This window comes from Rhincodon typus, chromosome 8, assembly GCF_021869965.1.
Source record: "Rhincodon typus isolate 14 chromosome 8, sRhiTyp1.1, whole genome shotgun sequence".
NCBI classification, from domain to species: Eukaryota; Metazoa; Chordata; class Chondrichthyes; order Orectolobiformes; family Rhincodontidae; genus Rhincodon; species Rhincodon typus.
Window position 1 is genome coordinate 29353735 of NC_063339.1, and position 24229 is coordinate 29377963.

At 42.6% G+C, this 24229-nt stretch overlaps 1 protein-coding gene across 7 annotated transcripts in view; it reads left to right on the forward strand.

Annotated features, from left to right (window-relative positions):
- The window catches only part of LOC109939133 (TOG array regulator of axonemal microtubules protein 1), a 128545-nt gene that overhangs the window by 13952 nt on the left and 90364 nt on the right, over positions 1–24229 (forward strand). For all 7 annotated transcript variants that reach the window (XR_007262574.1, XM_048599685.1, XM_048599683.1 and 4 more), the window contains exon 2: positions 18871–19015. Coding sequence is in view for 6 of the 7 variants with exons in the window: in XM_048599685.1 (XP_048455642.1) it covers positions 18871–19015 (145 nt within the window). In the remaining variant the exon portion in view is untranslated. The remainder of the gene's footprint in view (positions 1–18870; positions 19016–24229) is intronic.

A 24229-nucleotide genomic window follows, 5' to 3' on the forward strand; every position in this document is an offset into this window, starting at 1 on the left:
ATTTTATAAGTAGCCATTATTAGTTACAAGGTTTAATATTTTAAATGTATTTCAGTTTATAATGTACAAATTCCCTTAAACGTCATCAGTTTATTTATATTTCCATTATGTCTTACAAGCTATATCCTTATATGAGGAGATTTCCTGCTTTGGCATTTTCAATGTGTATTTGAATTGGTAAAGTCAAATATATCGCTCCAATTTTATATTAACCTTGAACTCTCAAGAACAGTGTTTCTATTGAGGATAGCATAAGGACTCGCTGACAAATACTTGTTCTGCAGTTAATTGATAGATGCGGAGAGGATAGTGGAGTTGGCCTCATTTTACTTCATTTTTGTTCCTTTTCTTACTGTAGTTAATCTCAATGATCTTTAGGAAAATGAGTTGCGCTAGTTAGTTGACATTTTGATAGTCGGCGGGTGATAATGTATGAACAGTTTACTTGGGTTGAGATGAGATCCTAGATTTCAGTTGCAAGTTTATTGCTGTGATATATTTAACAGCCTTCGTCGCAAAGCTACCTTCATAACTTACTAAATATTGGCCATCTAATTTAATGAGGCTTCAAGTATGGCTAGTATAGAAAGTGAAAAATAAAATATATATTTGGAGTCTTTTGATATTAAGATCTTCTGTTAGGAGGAGGGCTTTAAACTAATTGAGGGATAAGGTTTGGGAGATGGGAAATATAGGCTTACAAGCAAGAGGATATGGCAGAATTACAGGACAACAGTTTGGTTAGTTATACTCAGATGGGATAGGAAGGGACAGAGAATACAAACATAGAAAAACAGCAGTCAGAAGAGAAATAATGGTAAAAAGGCAAAATTAATGGCTCTGTACTTGAATGCTTGTAGAATTAGGAGGAAAATAGATGAATTAACTGCACAAATACGCGTTTCATTGGTCTGATCTTATAGCCATTACAGAGATATGGATACAAGGGGATCAAAGCTAGGACCTAAATACTTGGAGGTAAGTAACTTTTTGAAAGGTCAAGCAGGAAGAAAAGGGTGGTGAATAGCATTGTTGATATGAGTCAAATGATTACGATTCCAAGAAATGGTCTTGAATTGGAAGATGTAGTATCCATATTTGTGGAGGTAAGAAATAAAAAGGGAAAGCAGACACTGTTAGGAGTAGTCTGTAAGCCCACTAACAATATCTGTGTGGTGGGACAGAGAATAAATCAGGAGATGACGAGTGCATGTAACATGTAGATTGGGAGAGTCAGACTGGCAGAGGAAGCCTTAAGGAAGAATTCATAGTATATATTTGGGACAGTTTCTTAGAACAATATATTGTAGATCCAACCAGTGATCAGGCTATTTTGGATCTGTTGATTGTAATGAAACAAGTTCAATAAATAATGTCAGAGTAAAAGATCCTCTCGGAAACATTGACCAAAGCATGTAGAATTTAGCATTCGGCTTGATAGGCAAGTACCTGTCTTAAAAGAGGATAATTTCAAAGGAATGAGAGCAGAGTGGCTGGAGCGGATTGGAGAAGGAATTTAGTAGCAAAGACAGTTGAGAACAATGGCAGACCTTTAAGAAAACGATTTTGGTCCTCCACTCAGCTTCCTGAAGTCAACGACCAGCTCCTTCATTTTGCTGACATTGAGGGAGAGATTGTTGCCTTTACACCATACCACTAAGCTGTCTATCTCCTTCCTGTACCCTGTCTCGTTGTTTGAGATTTGACCCACTGCAGTGGTGTTGTTGGCAAATTTGTAAATGGAGTTAGATCTGAATTTGGCCACTGCATCATGAGTGTATAAAGAATATAGTAAGGGAGTAAGTACGTGACCATTTGGGGCATCGGGTTGGGGATTATTGTGGAGGAGGTGTTGTCATCTATCCTTACAGGTCAGGAAGTTGAGGATCCAGATGCAGAGAGAACAGAGTCCTAGGTTTTGGAGTTTGGGAATGAGCTTTGTTGGAATTATGGTGTTGGAGGTGGAATTAAAGTCAATAAGTAGGAGTCTAAGGTAGGTGTTCCTGTTATCCAGATGTTCCAGGGATGAGCGTAGGGCCAGGGAGATGGCATCTGCTGTGGATCTGTTGGGCGATTCGTAACTGATCAAGGCACACTGGGAGGCTGGAGTTGATATGTGCCATTACTAACCTCTTGAAGCACTTCATAATGATGGACGTCAGAGCCAGTGGGTGATAGTCATTCAGACACGTTGAATGATTTTTCATTGGCACAGGGCACCTCACATCGTAGTAAGGAGAGGTTAAAAATATCTGCAAATGTTCCTACCAGCTGATCATGCAGGATCTGTGTGCACGGCCGGGCAGTGCTTCTGGGTCAGTAGCTTTCTGTGGGTTCACCCTCAATAATGCCAATCTGATGACTGCAGCGCTAACTGTGGGTATAAATACACTAGAGGCTGTCAGGGTGGGTGACATCATTTCACTGACCTTCTGTTCAAAACAAGCATAGAATTCATTGAGATAACAAAGTGTAGAGCTGGATGAACACAGCAGGCCAAGCAGCATCAGAGGAGCAGGAAAGCTGACGTTTCGGGTCTGGACCCTTCTTCAGAAATGGGGGAGGGGGAGGGGAAGGGGATTTTGAAATAAATAGCGAGAGGGGGGAGGCGGATATTGTTCTCTTGCTCAATGTCAGCAAAATGAAGGAGCTGGTTGTTGAGATAACAAGGTGCAGAGCTGGATGAACACAGCAGGCCAAGCAGCATCACAGGAGCAGGAAGGCTGACGTTTCGGGCCTAGACTTCAGGAAGCTGAGTGGAGGACTAAAATTGTTTTCTTAAAGGTCTGCCATTGTTCTCAACTGTTTTTGCTGCTAAACTCCTTCTCCAACCTGCTCCAGCCACTCTGCTCTCATTCCTTTGAAATTTTAAGATAGGTACAATTGTTTCCAACCCAGATTCTTGCCTATCAAGCCGAATGCTAAATTCTACATGCTTTGGTCAATGTTTCCGAGGGGATCTTTTACTCTGACGTTATTTATTGAACTTGTCTCATTACAATCAACAGATCCAAAATAGCCTAATCACTGGTTGGATCTACAATATCCTGCTGTGTTCATCCAGCTCTACACCTTGTTATCTCAGATTCTCCAGCATCGGCAGTTGCTACTATCTCTGTAGAATTCATTGACTTCATCAGGGACGGATGCATTGTTGTCAGCGATTCTACTCAACTTCGCTTTGTAGCCCGTTATATTCTTGCCATAGTCGGAGTGTGTTCCTGTGGTTAGTTTGGGACTCTAGTTTAGTATGGCATTGTCTCTTGGTGTCCCTGATGGCTTTGCGAAGCATTCTTGAGCCACTACTGTAGCATTCTTCCATTATAGTTGACAAATGAAATACAATTGGTGATTTAGTATTTCAAGTGCTGTTAGAGAAATGTGAAGAAGGAATTATATTAAATTCACTCGTACAAAATAAATCATGTGTTGAAAAATGGCATATTGGTGAAGCAGTGTTTTAATAAGTCTCCAGTATGTGTGGCCCAGATCTTCTCGTCTCCAAATAGTCAGAGACTGAATGGACCCTGACAATGCGCTATTGGACTGCTTCGAAGAACCTGCATGCTGACGATCGGGTAATCAACTTTGAAGTCGAAACTTCCGATGGCAGATTTTGCAGTATCTAGAACCCTCCGAAAATATCTTCAAGTTGTGAGTCAGAGGCTTTGGAGAGTTCTGATTTACTTATCTTTGTAATTTCCAGGGAAAAGTTGGAGTTTTCAAGCCCACTGTAACTCCTGACCTAACTATGAAACTGACAAATCCCTCAAACAACATTGCTCACATTGATCCCATTACTTTGGACCCAGCTGCCTAGAACTGCCCCCTTCTCCTAAGATTTTTCTCCCACACTGCCCCCACCCCCTCTTACTTGTCACCCTACCCTTCATCCAGTTAACTGGCAGTCTGCCCCCTCACCCATTAAACTAGCACCATATCCACACTTACTGAATGTCCAGACCAGAAACGTTGAGCTCAAGAGTGGGCTCGGTAAGAAGGATTGGAGTTGTAATCCAACTGTGATTACCACTGTTTGGAAGATTTGGCCCTATATATTTGCAGATAGTAGTAATGCATTGGAGGAAGTGTATTGAATCAGCATTGAGCATATGTTGGTTTAAACTGGCCCTGAACCATCTTAGCTTGGTTGGAATTCTTAAATCTGTCCCAGAGCAGACAAAAGTTATCTTCCTATCTTTCAATACAGATCCATTTCAACTTGTCTAGTGCAGCAATCCTCAGAGTCAGCAACACAAAAAATCTTTGCAGAAACCACTCATTCTTTTTATGGCACTAGCTTTCATATTTCAGTAAGTAAACAAAGTTTAAAGGTTCCAACTTTTGACAGGCTATGGGAGGAAGTAGATGCAGAAGAGGATAAGCATTTGTCAAAGGTGTGTGTGCGCGTGCACGTGTGTGAGATGAGATAAGATAGTGGTAATTGGTTGACAGGGCAAGGTGGGACACAACTAATTGTGAAAGGTCAGTATTATATTCAAGAGTTAAAAGCAGGTTTTAATCCTGTAACCTTTCCTGGTTAACTCTCCAGGTTGTAGCTTTGAACCCTCAGAAGTTTGGAGGATTTCATACCTGGGGTAAATTGCCCAACTTAAGTTTAAAGGTCACAGGCAATCACCTGCAAATAGTTGGAGTCCAGAGATCTGGACCAATTATCTGTTTAAACTGCAAATTGGGCTACAGGTTTATTCGAATTACTGGATTCGTAAAGTAATAGAACAGTAGAATCATGACTAGAAAATAAAGATTAAAAAAGTAATTTGGCATCTTTAGTAGTCACACTATCGTTCTTCTCAAGAAAAGTTAAGGATGAGCAGTAAATTTTTGCCTTCTTTCTGTACTTGTGGTAACAGCTTCAGGTAAAAAAAATCAAAGAATCATGCATTGACAAGTCTGAAATATCCTTACAGCAATGTCCATGCTAAAATGCATGCCTGTGCAGCTACCTGTACCATGCAGTTCTTGTTCAGTATTAAATTCAGCGCAAATAATGCTGTGGAGAAAGATGTGGAAGCTAGGGAACTCAGGGAGGTATGCGGTGATGTCTTGAAAAATGTCCATATTACAAAAGAGGAGATGCTGGAGGTATTAAAATGCATAAAGTTAGATAAATCCCTGGGTCCTGATTAAGTATATCCCAGGACATTGTGGGAAGCAAGTGAAGAAATTGCAGGCCTCCTAGTGGAGGTATTTGTACGATCGACAGCCACGGCTGAGGTGCTAGTGGCTAATATTGTGCTAATATTTGAGAAAGGCTACAAGGAAAAGCCAGGGAACTACAGACTGGTGAGTCTAATGTCAGGGGTGGGGATGTTGTTAGAAGGAATCTGAGAGACAGGATCTATATGCATTTCGAAGGGTAAGGACTGATAAGGGATAATCAGAATGGCCTAGTGTGTGGGAAATAATGCCTCACAAAGTTGTTTTGAGTTTTTTTGGAGAGGTGACCAAGAAGATTGATCAGGGCAATGCAGTGGATGTTGTCTACATGGACCTTAGCAAGGCATTTGACAGGGTGCTGCATGGTAGACTGATTATTACAGTAGATCCAGGGAGACCCTGCCAATTAGGTACAACACTGTCCTGATGGTAGGCAACAGAGGGTGTTGGTAGAGGATTGTTTTTCGGATTGGAGACCTGTGACCAGTGGTGTGCCATAAGGATCGTGCTGGGTCCACTGTTGTTCTTCATTTATATCAATAGTTTGGATGAGAATATAGGAGGCATGGTTAGTAACTTTGCGAATGACATCAAAATTGGTGGTGTTGAGGACAGTGAAGAAGATTAGCTAAGAGTGTAGTGGTTTCTTGATCAACTGGGCCAGTGGGCCAAGGAATGGCAGATGGAGTTCATTTAAATACAAGGTGTTGCATTTTGGTAAGTCAAACCATGGCAGAACTTAGACAGTTAAAAATAATGCCGTGGGGAGTGTTGTCAAACAGAGATACCTAGGGGTGCAGCTACATAGTTCCTTGAAAGTGGCATCACTGCTGGACAAGGTAGTTAAGAAGGTATTTGGCATACTTGCCTTCATCGGTCAGAGCATCGCATACAGAAGTTGGGATGTCATGTTACAACTGTGCAAGACATTGGTAAGAGCAAATATACAGCAGATGCTGGAACCTGTACTGAAAACAACAAATGCTGGAGATCACAGCTCAACAGACAGCATTCTTTGGAGAGAGAGCAAGTTAACGTTTTAAGTCTAGATGACTCTTCATCAGAGTTGAAGTGAAGTGTGGTGGGGGGGGGGTGCGGCGGCAGCATTTATGCTGTAGTTGGGGTGGGGCAGGTGTGGCGGTTGGGTGTAGAGTGTTGGTGGAAAAAAATGTTGTTAGGGCAGATTAAGTGATTGGAATGTGAGAATGGCAGAACAATGGTGGGTCTAACAGCCAGACTTGAAAGAGGACAGCTCCACTGGGGTGGGGGGAGGGGTGACAGAGAATCATAGAATCCCTACAGTGTGGAAACAGGCCCTTCGGCCCAACAAATCCACACCGAGCCTTAGACCATCCCACCCAGACCCATTCCTCTGTAACTGACCTAATCTACACATTCCTGAACACTACGGGCAATTTAGCATGGACAGTTTACCTAACATACACATCTTTGGACTGTGGGAGGAAACCGGAGCACCTGGAGGAAACCCACGCAAGTAAAGCTGAAAGAAGGGGAAGGAATGGGATTCAGTTCACAATTTGAAGGTGTTGAACTTAATATTAAGTCCAGAAGGCTGTACAGTGCCTAGCCTGAAAATGAGATGTTGTTCCTCCAGTTTGTGCTGTGATTGGCTGGAGCATTACAGCATGCCGAGAACAGATAAGTGGGCGTGTGAGCAGGACACTGTTGAAATTACCGGCTACGGGAAGGTCGAGGTCATGCTTGTTCACAGACCAGAGCTCTTCTGCAAAGTGGTCACCCAGTCTGCGTTTGGTTTCTTCAGTGTAGAGTAGGCCACACTGGGTGCAGCTAATACAATACGCAAGATTGGAGAAGCTACAGGTGGATTGCTGCTTCACCAGAAAGACTGTTTAGGCCCTTGGATGGTGAAAAGGTAGGGGTTAAGGGGCAGCTTCTGTGCACCTTCTGTGGTTACATGGGAAGGTGCTGTGGGAGGAGGGGTTGGTGTTGGTGCTCGTGGAATGGACTAGTGTGTTCCAGAGGGAATGATCCCCACAAAATGCAGACAGGGAGAGTGAGGATAAGAGATAACACAATATGGAGCTGGAGGAACACAGCAGGCCAGGCAGCATCAGAGGAGCAGGAAAGTTGACACTTCGGGTCGGGACCCTTCTTCAGAAATTGGTTTATGTGTGTTTAGTGTGTGTAGTTCTGCTGGAGTTGTCTGAAATGGCAGAGAATGATCCTTTGAATGTGGAGGCTGGTGGGATGAAAAGTGAGGACAAGGGGGACCCAATCACACTTTTGTGAGCGATGGGAAGGCCAAGGGCGGAAGCACGGGTGATAGGTTGGATGCGTTTGAAAGTCCTGTCAACCACATTGGGTGGGAAACCACAGTTATGGATGAAGCGAGCTATGTCGGAGGTGCTGTTTTGGAAGATGGTATATCCAACAGATGCATTGCAGATGAAGTCCTTGCTGGATGTGGGAATTGAAGAGCTGTAGTGAGCTGTAGTGTATAGGAGTGAGTGGCTTTGTGGTGAATGGCAGTAGACATTTTATTCCCTGAAATGGAGAGTAAGAGGTCAAGGAAAGGAAGGGAAGTGTCGGAAATGGACGATGTGAAACTAATAGAGGGATGGAAATTGGAGCCAAAATGAACAAATTTTTCAAAGTCCTGGCAGAGCATGAAGTGGCTCCAAAGCAGTCATCAATGTACTGAGAAAAGAGTTGTGGGAGGGGGCTGGTGTATGGCTGAAGTAAGGATTGTTCCACATATCCCATAAAGAGGCAGGTGTAACTGGTACCCATGCAGGTGCCCATAGACACTTCTTTGACTTGGCAGAAGTGAGATGAATTAAAGGAGAAATTGTTCAGTGAGAGAACAAGTTCAGCCAGGCGAAACACAGTGCTGGTGGATGGGGAGTGTTCAGGCCTCTGGTTGAGGAAGAAGCTGAGAGCTCACAGACTGTTCTGGTGGTGGGATGGAGGTATAGAGGGATTGGACATCCATGGTGAACCAGAGGCAGTTAGGGCCAGGGAACTGGAAATTGTCAATATGGTGGAGGGTATCAGAGGAATCGTGAATGTAGGTCGGCAGTGTCTGGGCAAGTGCAGAGAGGATGGAATCAAGGTAGGAGGAAATGAGCTCAGTGGAGCAGGAGCAGGTTGATATGAAGGGCCTACCAAGGCAGTCTGGTTTGTGGATTTTGGGAAGGATGTAGAAGCAGGCTGTCTGGAGTTGGGAGACGACATGGCTGGAGGCAGGGGGCAAAGATCTCCTGGCTTAATGAGGTTGGTGACAATCCTGGCAACAATGGCTTGATTTTTGGATGTGGGGTCATGACCTGGAGTCAATAGGAAGAAGTGTCTGAGAGTTGGCGTTGAGCCTCTGCAAGGTAAAGATCAGTGCATCAGACTACAACAGCGCCACCTTTGTCGGCAGGTTTGATAACAAAGTTGTGGATGGACCTAAGATAGCAAAGTGCGGCAATTTCAGAGGGGGACAAGTTAGAGTGGGTAAGAAATTGGTAAGGCCACATGTGGAGCATTGCCAACAATGCTGGTTGCCCTGCTGTAGGAAGGATATTAAATTGGAAAGGGCGCAATAAAGATCTACAAGTATGTTACTGAGACTGGAACGTTTGAGTTATAAGGAGAGGCTGGATAGGCACGGATGACCTCATGGAGGTTTATAAAATCAAGAGAGGCATAGATAAGGTGAATAGCCAAAGCCTTTTCCCCAGAGTAGGGGAGTCCAAAACTAGAGGGCATGGGTTTAAGGTGAGAGGGGAAAGATTTAAAAGGGACCTGAGGGGCAACTTTTTCAGACAGAGTGTAGTGCAGAACTGCCAGAAGAAGTGGTAGAGTTGGGTACAATTACAAGATTTATAAGACATTTGGACAGACACATGGACAGGAAAGGGTTAGAGGGATATGGACCAAATGCAGGCAAATGGGATTAGCTCAGTTTAGGAAACATTTTTGGCATAGACGCATTGGGCCAAAGGGCCTGTTTCCGTGCTGTAGACATCTATTTATCTTTATAATGAACTTGAAAGTACCGCACATAGCATAATTTTGTTTGAGTCCAGTACTTTTTCAAGGAAATATTGGTTGACTTTATTTATTGTTGTCACATGTACCAAGATACAGTGAGAAGTGTTGTTTTGCATGCTATGCAGGCAGATCATACCATACAAGGTGCATCAGGGTAACAGAACAGCGTGCAGAATACAGTGTCGAAAACAAAGTTGCTGGAAAAGCTCAGCAGCTCTGGCAGCATCTGTGAAGGAAAAAATAGTGTTAACATTTCGGGTCCGGTGACCCTTCCTCAGACCGGAAACGTTAACTCTGTTTTTTCCTTCACAGATGCTGCCAGTCCTGCTGAGCTTTTCCAGCAACTTTGTTTTTGTTCCTGATTTACAGCATCTGCAATTCTTTTGATTTTTATGCAAAATACAGTGTTACAGCCATAGAGAAGGTGCAGAGAGAGAGCGCGCGATCAGAACTAACATTTGAGAGGCCCATTCAAAAGTCTGATTACAGCAGGGATGACACTGTTCTTGAGTCTATTCCTACGGGTATTCAGACTTTAAAGTCTAATGCCCAATGGAAGAGGGTGGAAGAGAGTATAACGAGGGTGAAAGGGTTCTTTTATTATGTTGGATACTTTCCTAAGGCAGCAGGAAGTGTAGATGGAGTAAATTGATGGAAGGCTGGTTTGCGTGATGAATTGGGCTGTGTTCACGACTCTGTAGTTTCTTGTGGTCTTGTGAAGAGCAGTTGCCAAACCATGCTGTGATGTATCCATTTAGAATGCTTTCTATGGTGCGTCTATAAAAATTGATAAGCGTCCTTGTGAACATGCTGAATTTCCTTAGCCTCCTGAAGAAGTAGAGACGTTGTTGTGCTTTCTTGACTGTTGTATCGATGTGAGTAGACCAGGACAGATTGTTGGTGATCATCATTCCTAGGAAATTGACCCTCTCAGTTATCTCCATCTTAGCACTATTAATGCAGACAGGAGAATGCCTTCCATTCCACTTCTTGAAGTCAATGACCATCTCCTTCGTTTTGCTAGCATTGATGGAGAGATTGTTATCTTTATACTATGCCACTAAGTAATCAATCTCTTTCCTGTATTCTGTCTCATTGCCGTTTGATATCCTATCTACAATGGTGGTGTCATCAGAAAACTTGTAAATGGAGTTGGGGCAGAATTTGGTCACACAGTCGTGAGTGTATAAGAAGTCCAGAAGGGGGCTGAGTGCACAGCTTTGCAGGGCACCGGTGTTGAGGATTATGGCAGAGGAGGTGTTGTCACCTATTCTTGCTGATTGCGGTCTAAGGGTCAGGAAGTTGAGGACCCAATTACAGAGCAGGGAGCTCTCTGGTATTAGAGATGAGTTTGTTTGAAATTATAGTGTTGACGCCTAAATTGTAATCAGTAAGTTGGAGCTTGATGTAAGCATCCTTGTTATCCAGATGTTCCAGAGGTGAGTTTAGGGACAGGGAGATGGCATCTGCTGTGGACCTTTTGCACCAGGAGGCGAATTACAAAGGATCAATTTGGTAGGCTGGAGTTGACATGAACTGTGACTAACCTCTCAAAGCACTTCATTATGTGGAATAAAAACCAAAAGAACTGCTGTTGCTGTAAATCAGGTACAACAACAGAAGTTGCTGGAAAAGTTTAGCAGGTCTGGCAGCATCTGTGAAGAAAAAAATCAGAGTTAACGTTTCGGTTCTGGTGACCCTTCCTCAGAACTGCCTAATTCTCAATTCTGAGGAAGGGTCACCAGACCCGAAACGTTAACTCTGATTTTTCCTTCACAGGTAATTATAGACCGGTAGCCTGACTTCAGTGGTGGGGAAGCTGCTGGAGAAGACACTGAGAGATAGGATCTATTTACATTTGGAAGAAAATGGGCTTATTAGTGATAGGCAGCATGGTTTTGTGCAGGGAAGGTCATGTCTTACCAACTTGATAGAATTCTTTGAGGAAGTGACAAAGTTGATAGATAAGGGAAGGTCTGTAGATGTCATATACATGGACTTCACTAAGGCATTTGATAAGGTTCCCCATTGTAGGCTGATGGAGAAAGTGAAGTTGCATGGGGTCCAGGGTATACTAGCTAGATGGATAGAGAACTGGCTGGGTAACAGGAGACAGAGAGTTGTAGTGGAAGGGAGTTTCTCAAAATGGAGAACTGTGACCAGTGGTGTTCCACAGGGATCCGTGATGGGACCACTGTTGTTTGTGATATACATAAATGATCTGGAGGAAGGTACAGATGGTCTGATTAGCAAGTTTGCAGATGACACTAAGATTGGTGGAGTAGCAGATAGTGAAGGGGACTGTTGGAGAATGCAGCAGAATATAGATAGATTGGAGAGTTGGGCCGAGAAATGGCAGATGGAGTTCAATCCTGACAAATGCGAGGTGATGCATTTTGGAAGATCCAATTCAAGAGCGAACTATATGGTAAATGGAAAACCCTGGAGAAAGTTGATGCACAGAGAGATCGGGTCCATTGTACCCTGAAAGTGGCAACACAAGTGGATAGAGTGGTCAAGAAGGCATACGGCATGCTTTCATTCATCGGATGGGGTATTGAGTACAAGAGTTGGCAGGTCATGTTACAGTTGTATAGGACTTTGGTTCGACCACATTTGCAATACTGCGTACAGTTCTGATCGCCACATTACCAAAAGGATGTGGATGCTTTGGAGAGGGTGCAGAGGAGGTTCACCAGGATGTTGCCTGGTATGGAGGGCACTAGCTATGAAGAGAGGTTGAGTAGATTAGGATTATTTACATTAGAAAGACAGAGGTTGAGGGGGGACCGGATTGAGGTCTACAAAATCATGAGAAGTATAGACAGGGTGGATAGCAAGAAGCTTTCTCTCAGAGTTGGGGACTCAATTACTTGGGGTCACAATTTCAAGGTGAGAGGGGAAAAGTTTAAGGGAGATATGTATGGAAAGTTCTTTACGCAGAGGGTGGTGGGTGCCTGGAATGCATTGTCAGCAGAGGTGGTATAGGCAGGCACGATTGCGTCATTTAAGATGTATCTAGACAGATACATGAATGGGCAGGGAGCAGAGGGATACAGATCCTTGAAAAATAGGCGACAGGTTTAGATAGAGGATCTGGAACGGCGCAGGCTTGGAGGGCCGAAGGGCCTGTTCCTGTGCTGTAATTTTCTTTGTTCTTTGTTCTTTATTCACAGATGCTGCCAGACCTGCTGAGCCTTCCCAGCTTCTTCTGTCTTTTTCATAATTATGGAGGTCCGAGCCATCAGGCAGTAGTCATTGAGGCACGCTGCATGATTTTTCTTTGTCACTGGGATGGTGGTGTCTTCTTGAAGCAGCTGGGGACTTCAGACTGTAGTAAGGAGAGGCTAAGGATGTCTGCGAATACTCATGCCAGCTGGTCTGCACAGAATCTGAGTGCATATCCAGGGACTCCACCTGTGCCAGTCACTTTCCGTGGGTTCACTGTCAAGAAGACCAATCTATTGTCTATGGCAGTGACTGTGGGTACAGGTGCTTCCAAGGCAGTTGGGATGGGTGAATCGTTCATTGGCCTTCTGTTCAAAGTTAGTGTAGAAAGCATTGAGCTCATCAGGTATGCCCCTGATTCTGTTCGACTTTGCTTTGTAGCCTGTAAGCCTTGCAGAAAGTGATGGATGTCCATGTGGGTCTCAAGCTTAGTTTAGTATTGCCTCTTGGCATCTCTGATGGCCTTATGAAGATCGTACCTGGGTTTCCTGTAGACATTAGGTTTGCCTGACTTTTATGCCTCAGATCTGGACTTCAGTCGGGAGTTTATCTCCCGTTTCATGCATGGTTTCCGGTTGGGGAATGTTCGGATTAACTTTCAGCACACAATCTTCTACACACTTACTAATGAAATCTGTGATGGTAATGGCATCCTCATTTAGGTTGGCTGCTGAGTTCTTGAATATGGCCCAGCCCAATGACTCTGAGAAGTCCCGTAGAAGCCCTCCATCAATGCCAGCAAAATGGAGGAGCTGGTCAGACTAACACTGCACTCCTTTCTATACTGGGTCCTCATGGTTCAATTTCTGCTTGTAAGGAGGAGGAGCACAGCACTGTGATCTGACTTTCCAAAATGTGGTCCGGGGTTGGAACAGTAGCATCTTTGATGGTTGTATTGCAATAGTCAAGGATACTTGGTCGTCTGGTGGGACAGTAGATGTGTTGATGGTATTTTGGTAGCACGTTTTTGAGGTTTGCCTGATTGAAGACACCAGCTATGATGAACAAAGCCTTGGAGTATTCTGTTTCAAGATTGTTTGTAGCGTTGTACAGTTTATCAAATGCATTCTTCACTTCTGCAAGGGGTGAAATGTAGACTGCTGTCAGGATATCAGACATGAATGTGCATGACAGGTAGGTAAGGATGGCACTTTACTGTAAGATATCCCAGGTCTGGGGAGCAGTAACTTGCCAGGGTTGCCACATCTGAGCACCAGGAGGTGTTGATTAGGAGGTAGACCCACTGCCTTGCCTGAACATACTGATCGGTCCATTTGGTGAAGTAAGAAACCCTCAGGTTGTAAGGCACAATCAAGTGTAGCAAGAGTGAGCTATGTCTCTGCAAAATAGAGCACAAGGAGTTTCTCAGCGGGGTAAGGTACAGATCTTTCACCCTGAAAACTTACCAAGTTGAATGAGATTTTAATTTTCACATAATTTGTATCCTGTAAAAGCTATAAATTGTTGCCCTTATATCGCCACGGACATACAAAGCTATATCTGAAGTAAAAACAGGAATGTGTTGAAAGTGTCTTGTAATTTTAATGCAGCTGGCACTTATTGATGGAATACACCTGAACCCCAGTCATCTTCAGCTGCATTACTAATGCACTTTCCTTCAACATAAGTTCAGATGTGCTGATGATTCCATAGTGTTCAGTACCATTCGCAACTCTTTAATGTAGAAGCAGTCCATACCTGTGTGCAATAAGAGAGGAGACTGTAAGGACTGCAGATGCTGGAAGATAAAGTCAATAAATGTGGAGCTGGAAAAGCACAGCCGGTCAGACAGCATCCGAGGAGCAGGAAAGTCAACACTCAGGCTTCGGCTTATAATTGGCAAGTGCCATTTGTGACGCAAATGCTAAATGATAGCCATCTCTTACCAGAAAAAACCTAACCAGTTCTCTTTAACGTTCAGTGGCATAAATTTTGCATTCCCTATGATCAATATCCTGGGGGGTTTACCATTTAGCCAAAACTGAACCTTACCAACCATATAAGTATTGTGCCCTTACTAGCCTACTCTCAAACCTATTCACCATCTACAAGGCACAAACCTCTGGTGTGATGATGTAATTTCCACTTGCCTGGATCAGTCGAACCTCCAACAATATGCAAGAAGCTCACTGCAATCAAAGAAAAAGAAGCCTATTTTCACTGGCACCTGATTCACCACTACCACACAGTGGTACCAGTATGTACCATCTGCATCCACGTCTCAGGAGCTCACCAAGGCTCCCTTGACAGAGTCTTTCAATTCCAAGAGAGTTCTAAAAAAACATGGGATCACCAACACTTGAAAGTTAAGCAGCCAAACAGCATACTCCTATTACTTACGTTCTTACATGGACTGCAGTGATTCAAAAGGCAGCTTAGTGCAACCTTCTCAAGTCAGTAGGGAACAGCTGGCTTTTGTAATGACCACCCCCACTGCCTCAGTATGCCAGGAAAGAATTTTTTGTAAATATTTTGTCTGAATTGTTAAATGTGTTTTCACCCTCTTGCTGGGTAATGGTACCTTCTCATTGCACTTGGTAACCTGTAGTGAAGAATAGCATTCATTACTTTTGTTCAGTATTTTAGAATTTCTCAATATTATAACTGAAACAAAAATCATTGCAAAGGAAATCCACTTTACATATTTGGTGTAGGTGTATATTTTATTCTGAAACAAAGCAAACATCAAATATTGGAAGAAGCATTTAGAAAATCAAATGTTTTTCTGGATGCTCATACTTGCCTAGGTTTTCTGAATTGTATTTTTGGAAAACATTCTTTGAAGTGCCAGCACAATTTTTTTGTCCCTTAACTTTGTAGCAGACGACATTATAATGTTTGAAGTAGCACTTCTTGGCTCACTGCAAAGAAAATCTTTGTTATAATATACAGGTAGAGTGATGCTACATTTCTTTATTATCAGCAATGGATGTTTAAAATCTAGTGATTAGAAATGTGGACTTCTCAAAAAACAGTCTCATGGAGGAGAAACACAGCAATTTGAAAAAAGAAAGCGCCAATGTATTATATAGTAATATATTAGTAACGTCATAGTAACTTCGTTAGTAACTTAATGGCTTGTATTTTGCAATCAGTGACGAGAGGAAGGCACTCACCACCGATGTTCCCTCTAATTTTTGAGGTGTTTGTACAGACTTTTGAGAGGTCTGAGCAATATATTTAAACCAAAGCATTTATTGAGCAGAAATCATATGGCAGGTTTCTCATGGTATATTTATTAACTATTGAACTTGTAGATACCTCCTAAAATAACAAAAATTGTTTACTTGGTTTAGAAGTCTGGGGACCTGTTTAGCAGTGGTATCTCATCTAATACGCAACCAAAAGATGATGCAAGTGATTCCTTCACTCCTTTGTTGTCAGCTTTTCACATCTGTCTGTATTTGTGCCCAATGATTGTATACCACATTGTTATTTTGTTGTCCAGGTGAAATGTATGACTGAATTTGCATCAAGTTTTCCAAATGATCTATTTCTAATCTATTTCTGAATTCAGATTTAATCAGGTTCATTAGGCTACAATCACGTTTACAGTAAGCACTTGATGCCTGAAATGTTGCACAAATGTCCAGAAGCATGTATGTTTCTTGAAATTGTTGTCTTTTAGGACATCAAAATGCTGAATGTTGGAATGCAACTCATCTTGTCTTTCTCCACAACCACAAATTTGAGATCGGAGTGTTGTTCACATAGCTTTGTGGTTACAATTTTTTTTACAGTTTGTTATAAGAGTCAAATAATTTGGTATCAGTTGCACTACACTGTCTTTCAAAATTCATAATCAGTTTTCTTGGTGATTGAAGCCTGATCAAATTCACTCCACCCCAATGATTCCTCTTCTGGTAAACTAAACTGCTTTCCAGGTTGTCACACATCAGTTGAATAAATTGAAGGATTACTGTGGTTTCAACATTTTTGTCTCGAGCAACCAGAACATTCTTAATGTCATCACTCCAATAAAGACATTCAAATAGATACCGAGTCTTCAATCTATTAACCTTCATCTTTACATATTGCATGGCTTCGTAGAAACATAAAAAATAGGAGGAGGAGTAGGCCATTTAGCCATTCAAGCCTGCTCCACCATTCAATATGATCATGGCCAATCGTCCAACTGTATGCTGCTTCTGCTTTCTCCTATACCCTTTGATCTCTTTTTAGCCCTAAAAGCTATCTCCTTCTTAAAAATATTCAATGTTTTGGCCAAAACAGCTTTCTATGGCAGAGAATTCCACAGTTAACCACTCTTGGAGAAGAAATTTCTCCTCATCTCAGCCCTAAATGGCCTATCCCGTATCCTTAGCCTGTGACTGTTCAATTGTTGTCAAACAGCTTCTCCAAAAGAATTTGCACAGAACCATAGAATCCCTACAGTGTGGAAGCAGGCCATTTGGCTCATTGAGTCCATACCAACCCTCCGAAGTGCATCCCACCCAGACCTGCCCCCCTACCCTATCCCTGTAACCCCGCATTCCCCATGGCTAATCCACATAGCCTGCGCACCCCTGGACTCTGTGGGCAATTTAGCATGGTCAATCTACATAACCTGCACATTTTTGGACTGTTGGAGGAAACCCAGCAGACACGGGGAGAATATGCATACTCCGCACAGTCAGTTACCCGAGGCTGGAATCAAACCCGGGTCCCTGGTGCTGTGAGGTAGCAGTGCTAACCACTGAGCCACTGTGCCACCCAGTGATGCCCATTCACTGACAACATTGTTTAGAGCATAAATGCAATGTGCTGTTGTGGATTTGGAAGTATTTTCAGGCAATAGTGGTTTATTTGATTATTGTATTTATTCACTTGTTCTATGCAGGAGTTAATCAAAAAGATTGTAGTTTTGCATGAGCACATCACTATAAAGTATCTTGATAGCCACCTCACTTCATTCAGAGATCAAAATGCATCACACTCTGTGACTGGAAAATTCTTCAAATTGTCCTCTTTTTGTAAATGACCTGCTGAACATTGAAATATTTCTGAGAACAATTGTGTACAATACGCATAATTGAGACCTGCATCCACACATTATCAATTTCGAAGACCTTCTCTGTGAACAGTGAAGTGTTGTACTCTATTTTTCTTTCCAAGCCTAACAGAAGTCCCACCTTATGTAAATCACAGTCACCGTTAACACAAAATTGCCTCATTGCTGTTACAGTGGAGATACTGCTGCAAGCAGATTGTTTACAGGAATTTTGAAGGCAATTTCAGATTCTGTTTGAAACTTGATGGATAAATTCAAAATTTTTTGTAATGCTGTATCTGTACTTGCATCTACTATCAATGTATGAAAATACAATTCACACAATTCATCCAGAAACCGGTTCGGTATGACGAAGTTAATCACTCCACAAATTCAACACAATTTTTGCTGCACCAGCTCTAAGTAATTGCTATATACTTTACCACATGATTATGAGCATCTTGCATGGAAAGCACGGACTCAGTCATGGTACATGGGCATTGCTGGCTGGGCCAGCATTTATTACCTGTCCCTATAGTTGCCCTTGAGAAAATGGTGATGAGCTACCTTCTTGAACCGATGCAGTCCATGTGCTGTAGGTAGACCCACAATGCCCTTAGGTGGGAAATCCAAGATTTTGACCCAGTGACAGTTAAGGAACGACGATATGTTACCTAATCATGGTGGTGAGTGACTTGGAGGGGTACCTGCAGGTGGTGGTGTTTCCATGTATTTGCTGCCTTGTCCTTCTAGATAGAAGTGATCATAGGTTTGGAAGGTGCTGCCTAAGGATCTTTGTTGAATTTCTGCAGTGCATCTTGTAGATAGTACACACTGTTGCTGAGCATTGGTGGTGGAGAGAATGGATGTTTGTGGATTTGGTGCAAATCAAGTGGGCTGCTTTTTCCTGGATGGTGTCAAGCTTCTTGAGTGATGTTGAAACTGCAATCATCCAGGCAATTGGGGAGTTTTCCATCACATTTCTGACTTGTGTCTTGTAGATGGTGTACAGGTTTTGGGGAGTTAGGAGGTGAGTTACTTTATTGCCTGTACGACATGATCAATTAGAACTTGTACCATATCAGCACTTGATCTTTTACCATTCTGTATAGTCTACTCTGAACAATGTTCTGTGTAAGTTGCATGACTGCACAGCTGTACAGCCACTGGGAAATGCCATACACATTTGGCCATTCTCTGCTGTGATTTCTGCTTCTGTTTATATTTACTGTGCACAAAACAGAAACATTCATTACAGTCACAGATTCCGGACCAATGCATTGTCAATCAATGAACTGAGCAATTGTTACTTATCATGTAATTCCAGCAGAGGACTGGAACATACATTGTATAGATTTTTGTGGGGACTGACTAAATAATTGATCTGAAAAATATCTTGTTTGGATTATATTTTTAAAGAACTTTAATGTTGGATTTTCTTTCCCTTGAAGGTCCAACCATACAATGATGTGCAAAAGTCTCCAAAACAAAGGACCGGTCAAGTGATGCAAGCCACTGAAAATATATTTTTTACCAGAAAACCTAATGTCAGCTGTTCAAATCTTGAGAATAACTTGGCTAGTTTGACAAATTCAGGTAAGTTATTATTTGAAATTTACTAGCATTGCACTAAGTTTCATACCATTAGATGATTTGTAATTGTTGTAATTCTTGTTGTTTAATTTTCTGGATCATGCTATTTTTTTTTATTACTTTTTCTACACATTTATAATGAGACTTCCTTATCTACAAACCATCTTTGTCTTCTTGAATAAATGCAAAATTTCTCAAAATAACTTTGAATAAAATTCCACCTTGTTGAAAAGATGTTACTAACGATCATCTGCCTACCATGTGAAATAACTCCACAGAGGCTGGTATCCCATCACCAAGTCACCCTTTATTGACGCAAGCATACTACTTGACACTGGACCACCACTCTCACAGTCAACAGAACCTCTCACACTTCCAACAGCCAATGCTGGTAAATGATGGCCTATTGTGTGTGACCAACACTTCTTGGAACCCATGTATTGCAAAAAACACACAACTTTTTTATCATCGTCCCCGTTTTTAACATATGAACTCTGTGAAGGTCCAACCACTTTGAGTAGGTGTCCACAAAGACTAAGAACATCAAGCCCATGACAGGGCAGGCACAGTTTATGTATAACTGAGTCCAGGGTTTACCTGGCCAATCCCACAAATTTAGGAGAGCTGCTGGTGGTAATTTTTGTCCATTGCCCCTCTAACGAGGCTATATTTGCATCCAATCCTGGCCACCAAGTATAATTTCATGCCAACATTTCCATTTTGGAAAATGCCTGTATGAGTTCAGCCAGTACCTAGTGGCAACTTTTGCTTGGGGCAATCACTCTTGCTCCCCGTAATGCTGTCCTCTATGGTGATCTGGTCTTGCCGGGACCTGAAAGGTTTCAATTTTGATTGTGATGACCCTTTTGTTTCCCCCATCACCACCAGCTGTTTTAGTTTTGCCAAGACCGTATTTTTTTATGTCCACATCTGATATTGTCAGCAGTGATTGGAAGTGTGTCCAGAAAGTTTAAAACCAGAACAGACTCTTCCATTGGCTGCACCACCGGTGGTGTAATCTGCCAGTGGGAGGCAGCTCAGGGCATTCATATTTGCTACTTGGCCACCTGAATGGTGTTGCAACTTATAATTGTACGCACTTAGAATGAGAGCCCATTGCTGAATTCAACTTGAATATATGGTCGGCATGGGCTTGACCTCTTTGAGTAGCCCTAGTTGGGGTTTGTGGTCTGTTATTATGACAAATTGACATCTGTTAAGGTATTGGTGGAACTTTCTCATTCCAAAGATGACTGCCAAACCTTTCTTCTCTATCTGGGTATATTTGTGTTCTGCATCAACCAAATTCTGGGAAGCATATGCTATTGGGCATTCCTCTCCATTGGGCCATCTGTCAGCCAATGCAGGGAGTCATCGCACATCAGCACCAGATCTCGCTTGGGATCATAGTGTTGCAACACCTCAGATGATGATAGCTTCTCCTTCACATCCCTGAAGGTTATGTCTTGGCTATGAGGCCATTTCCGAGGCTGACCCTTTGTTAATAGCAGATGTAAGGTTGCCAGGATAGAGGCCAGGTTACATCGTCATAGAAATGTAAAGCATGGAAATAGACTCTTCGGTTCAGCTCATCCATGCCAACTAGATGTCGTATGAATTTTCCATAATAATTGACCAATCCAAGGAAAGACCTATGCCCCGGTACAGATGTGGGAGCCAGGGCACCTTTGATCACCCTCACTTTATCTTTTAAGAAGGTCACCTAGACCCCAACATTTTCTTATTTTATAGGTAGATGTGAAGTGCGTGTTCCAGTTGTGATGCGACCAGTCAAACTACTTGACTTTAAGCAAAATACAACTTGTTTAAACACTGTAGCTAAAATACAAACAAAAAATAGACGGATTTAGTTTGACTTAACTATTAGAAAACTTAACGGAATAGTAGATACAGTACCTGTTATAAGTAACTGTTCCAACATAGTAACATTCCATAAACACACCCATTGGCAAAAAAACAGATTCTTACATGGAATTCTCCAATCAAGGAGGAAACAACAGCAAGAGAGATTTCAGAGAAAGTAGCAGCTAGGAATCATTTGCTGAAGTTTCCAACCTTTCCGGGACCCAAAACAGCCTCTGACTGTGAAAACTAAAAAAAACTAGAAAGCCTGGTCTATGAAAGCTGGCCACTCCCCTTGCATTGTTACAACTGTTTTAAAAAAAACCCAAAGGTCTCCAAAGTTATTTATTTAAGCCGTTTTCAGAAGCTAGTTTTGTTCCTCTGTCTTTACAACCTCTCTTCAAAAAAACCCAGTACAAAATAACCTTTTTAAGGTGGCAACATCGTTACACCTCACCCCCCCGCCTTAAGAACAATCAAGACACAACGATGGCTTCATTTTAAAACCTTTAGTCTTCTCATCTTGCCATGCGTATAATTTTCAAATTGAATGGCTGCAATAGTAAGCTTGATCTAAACAGTCTGGAATTTTTATTATTAAATTTTTCCAAAAACTTTAGTGCATTATGATCAGTATATACAATTGTCTCAGACACATTACTGGCAATGTAAATATTGAAATGTTGTAATGCCAACACCAAGCTCAAGGCTTCCTTCTCAATCATGAAATATTTCTGTTCATGAGCGTTCAGTTTTCTGGAAAAAATACCCGATCAGTCTTTCTATCTTAACATAGAACATAGAACAGTGCAGCATAGTACAGACCCTTCGGCCCATGATGTTGTGCCGACCTATTATCCTACTGAGATCAAACTACTCTGCATACCCTCCATTTTACTATCCTCCATGTGCCTATTCAAGAGTCGCTTAAAAGTCTGTAATGTATCTGACTCCACTACCACTGCTGGCAGCACATTCCACATGCCCACGACTCTCTGTGCAAAGAACCTCCCTCGACATCTCCCCTATACCTTCCTCCAGTCACCTTAAAATTATGCCCCCTCGTAATAGTCATTTCCACCCTGGCAAAAAATCTCTGACTATCCACTCTATCTATGCCTCATCATCTTGTACACCTAATTCAAGTCACCTCTCGTCCTTCTTCGCTCCAATGACAAAAGCCCTAGCTCCCTCAACCTTTCCTCATAAGACCTACCCTCCAGTCCAGGTAACATCCTGGTCAATCTCCTCTGCACCCTCTCTAAAGCTTCCACATCCTTCCTATAATAAGGCAACCAGAACTGAACACAATATTCCAAGTGTGATCTAACCAGGATTTTATACAGCTGCAGCATAACCTCGTAGCTCTTAAACTCAATTTCCCTGCCGATGAAAGCCAATACACCATACGCCTTCTTTACAACCCTACCAACTTGAGTAGCGACTTTGAGGGACCTATGAACGTGGACTTCAAGATCCCTCTGTTCCTCCACACTGCCAAGAATCCTGCCATCAGCCCTGTAATCTGCATTCAAATTTGACCTTCCAAAATGAATCACTTCACACTTTTCTGGGTTGAATTCCATCTGCCACTTCTTTGCCCAGCTCTGCATCCTGTCAATGTCCTGTTGCAAGCTACAACAGCCCTCCACGCTATCCACTACTCCACCAAGCTTTGTCTCATCGGCGAACTTACTAACCCACCCTTCCACTTCCTCATCCAGGTCACTTTATAAAGTTCACAAACAGCAGAGGTCCCAGAACAGATCCCTGCGGAAAACCACTGGTCACCAAGCTCCAGGCTGAATACTTTCCATCTACTACTACCCTTTGTCTTCTATTGGACAGCCAGTTTTGTATCCAGACAGCCAAATTTCCCTGAATCCCATGCCTCCTTACTTTCTGAATGAGCCTACCATGTGGAACCTTATCAAATGCCTTGCTAAAATCCATATACACCACATCCACTGCTTTGCCTTCATCAATGTGTTTTGTCACATCCTCAAAGAATTCAATAAGGCATGACCTGTCCCTCACAAAGACATGCTGACTATTTCTAATCAAACTGCGCTTTTCTAAATAATCATAAATACTATCTCTCAGAATCCTCTCCAATAATTTGCCCACCACAGAAGTAAGACTGACCGGTCTGTAATTCCCAGGATTATCCCTATTCCCTTTCTTGAACAAGGGAATGACACTTGCTACCCTCCAATCATCTGGTACTACTCCAGTGGACAGTGAGGACGCAAAGATCATCGCCAAAGGGACAGCAATTTCTTCCCTCGCTTCCCGTAGCAACCTTGGGTATATCCTGTCTGGCACAGGAGACTTATCAATCCAGGTTTTTCAAAATTTCTAGCACATCTTCCTTCCTAATATCAACCTGTTCAAGCATATCTGCCTGTTTCATGCTGTTCTCACAAACGTCAAGGTCCCTCTCACTGGTGAATACTGAAGCAAAGTATTCATTATGGACCTCCCCTATCTCCTCTGACTTCATGCACAAGTTCCCTCTACTATCCCTGATTGGCCCTACCCTCACTCTGGCTATCCTCTTGCTCCTCACATAAGCATAGAATGCCTTGGGGCTTTCCTTGATCCTACCCCCTTCTAGCTCTCTTAAGTCCATTCTTCAGTTCCTTCCTGGCTATTTTGTAGACCTCTAGAGCCCTGTCCAATGCTTGCTTCTTCAACCTTAAGTATGCTTCCTTCTTCCTCTTGATTAGATGTTCCACATGTCTTGTCATCCAAGGTTCCTTCACCTTACCATCCGTTCTTTGACTCAGTGGAACAAACCTATCCAGTACTTATAGCAACTGCTCCCTAAACAATCTCCACATTTCTGTCGTGCATTTCCCTGAGAACATCTGGTCCCAATTTATGCTCCACAGTTCTTGCCTAATAGCATTGTAATTCCCCCTCCTCCAATTAAATACTTTCCCATACCGTCTGCTCCTATCCCTCTCCATGACTATAGTAAAGGTCAGGGAGTTGTGATCACTATCACCGAAATGCTCTCCCACCGAGAGATCTGACACCTGGCCTGGTTCGTTGCCAAGCACCAAATCTAATATGGCCTCCCCTCTAGTCGGCCTATCTACATATTGAGTCAGAAATCCTTCCTGGACACACCTGACACAATCCATCCAAACTATTTGCACTTAGGAGGTTCCAGTCTATATTAGGGAAGTTGAAGTCACCCGTGACAACAACCCTATTACTTCTGCACTTTTCCATAATCTGCCTCCCAATCTGTTCGTCAGTGTCTCTATTGCTATTGGGGGGTCTGTAGAAAACTCCTAATAAAGTGACTGCTCCATTCCTGTTTCTGACTTCCACCCATACTGACTC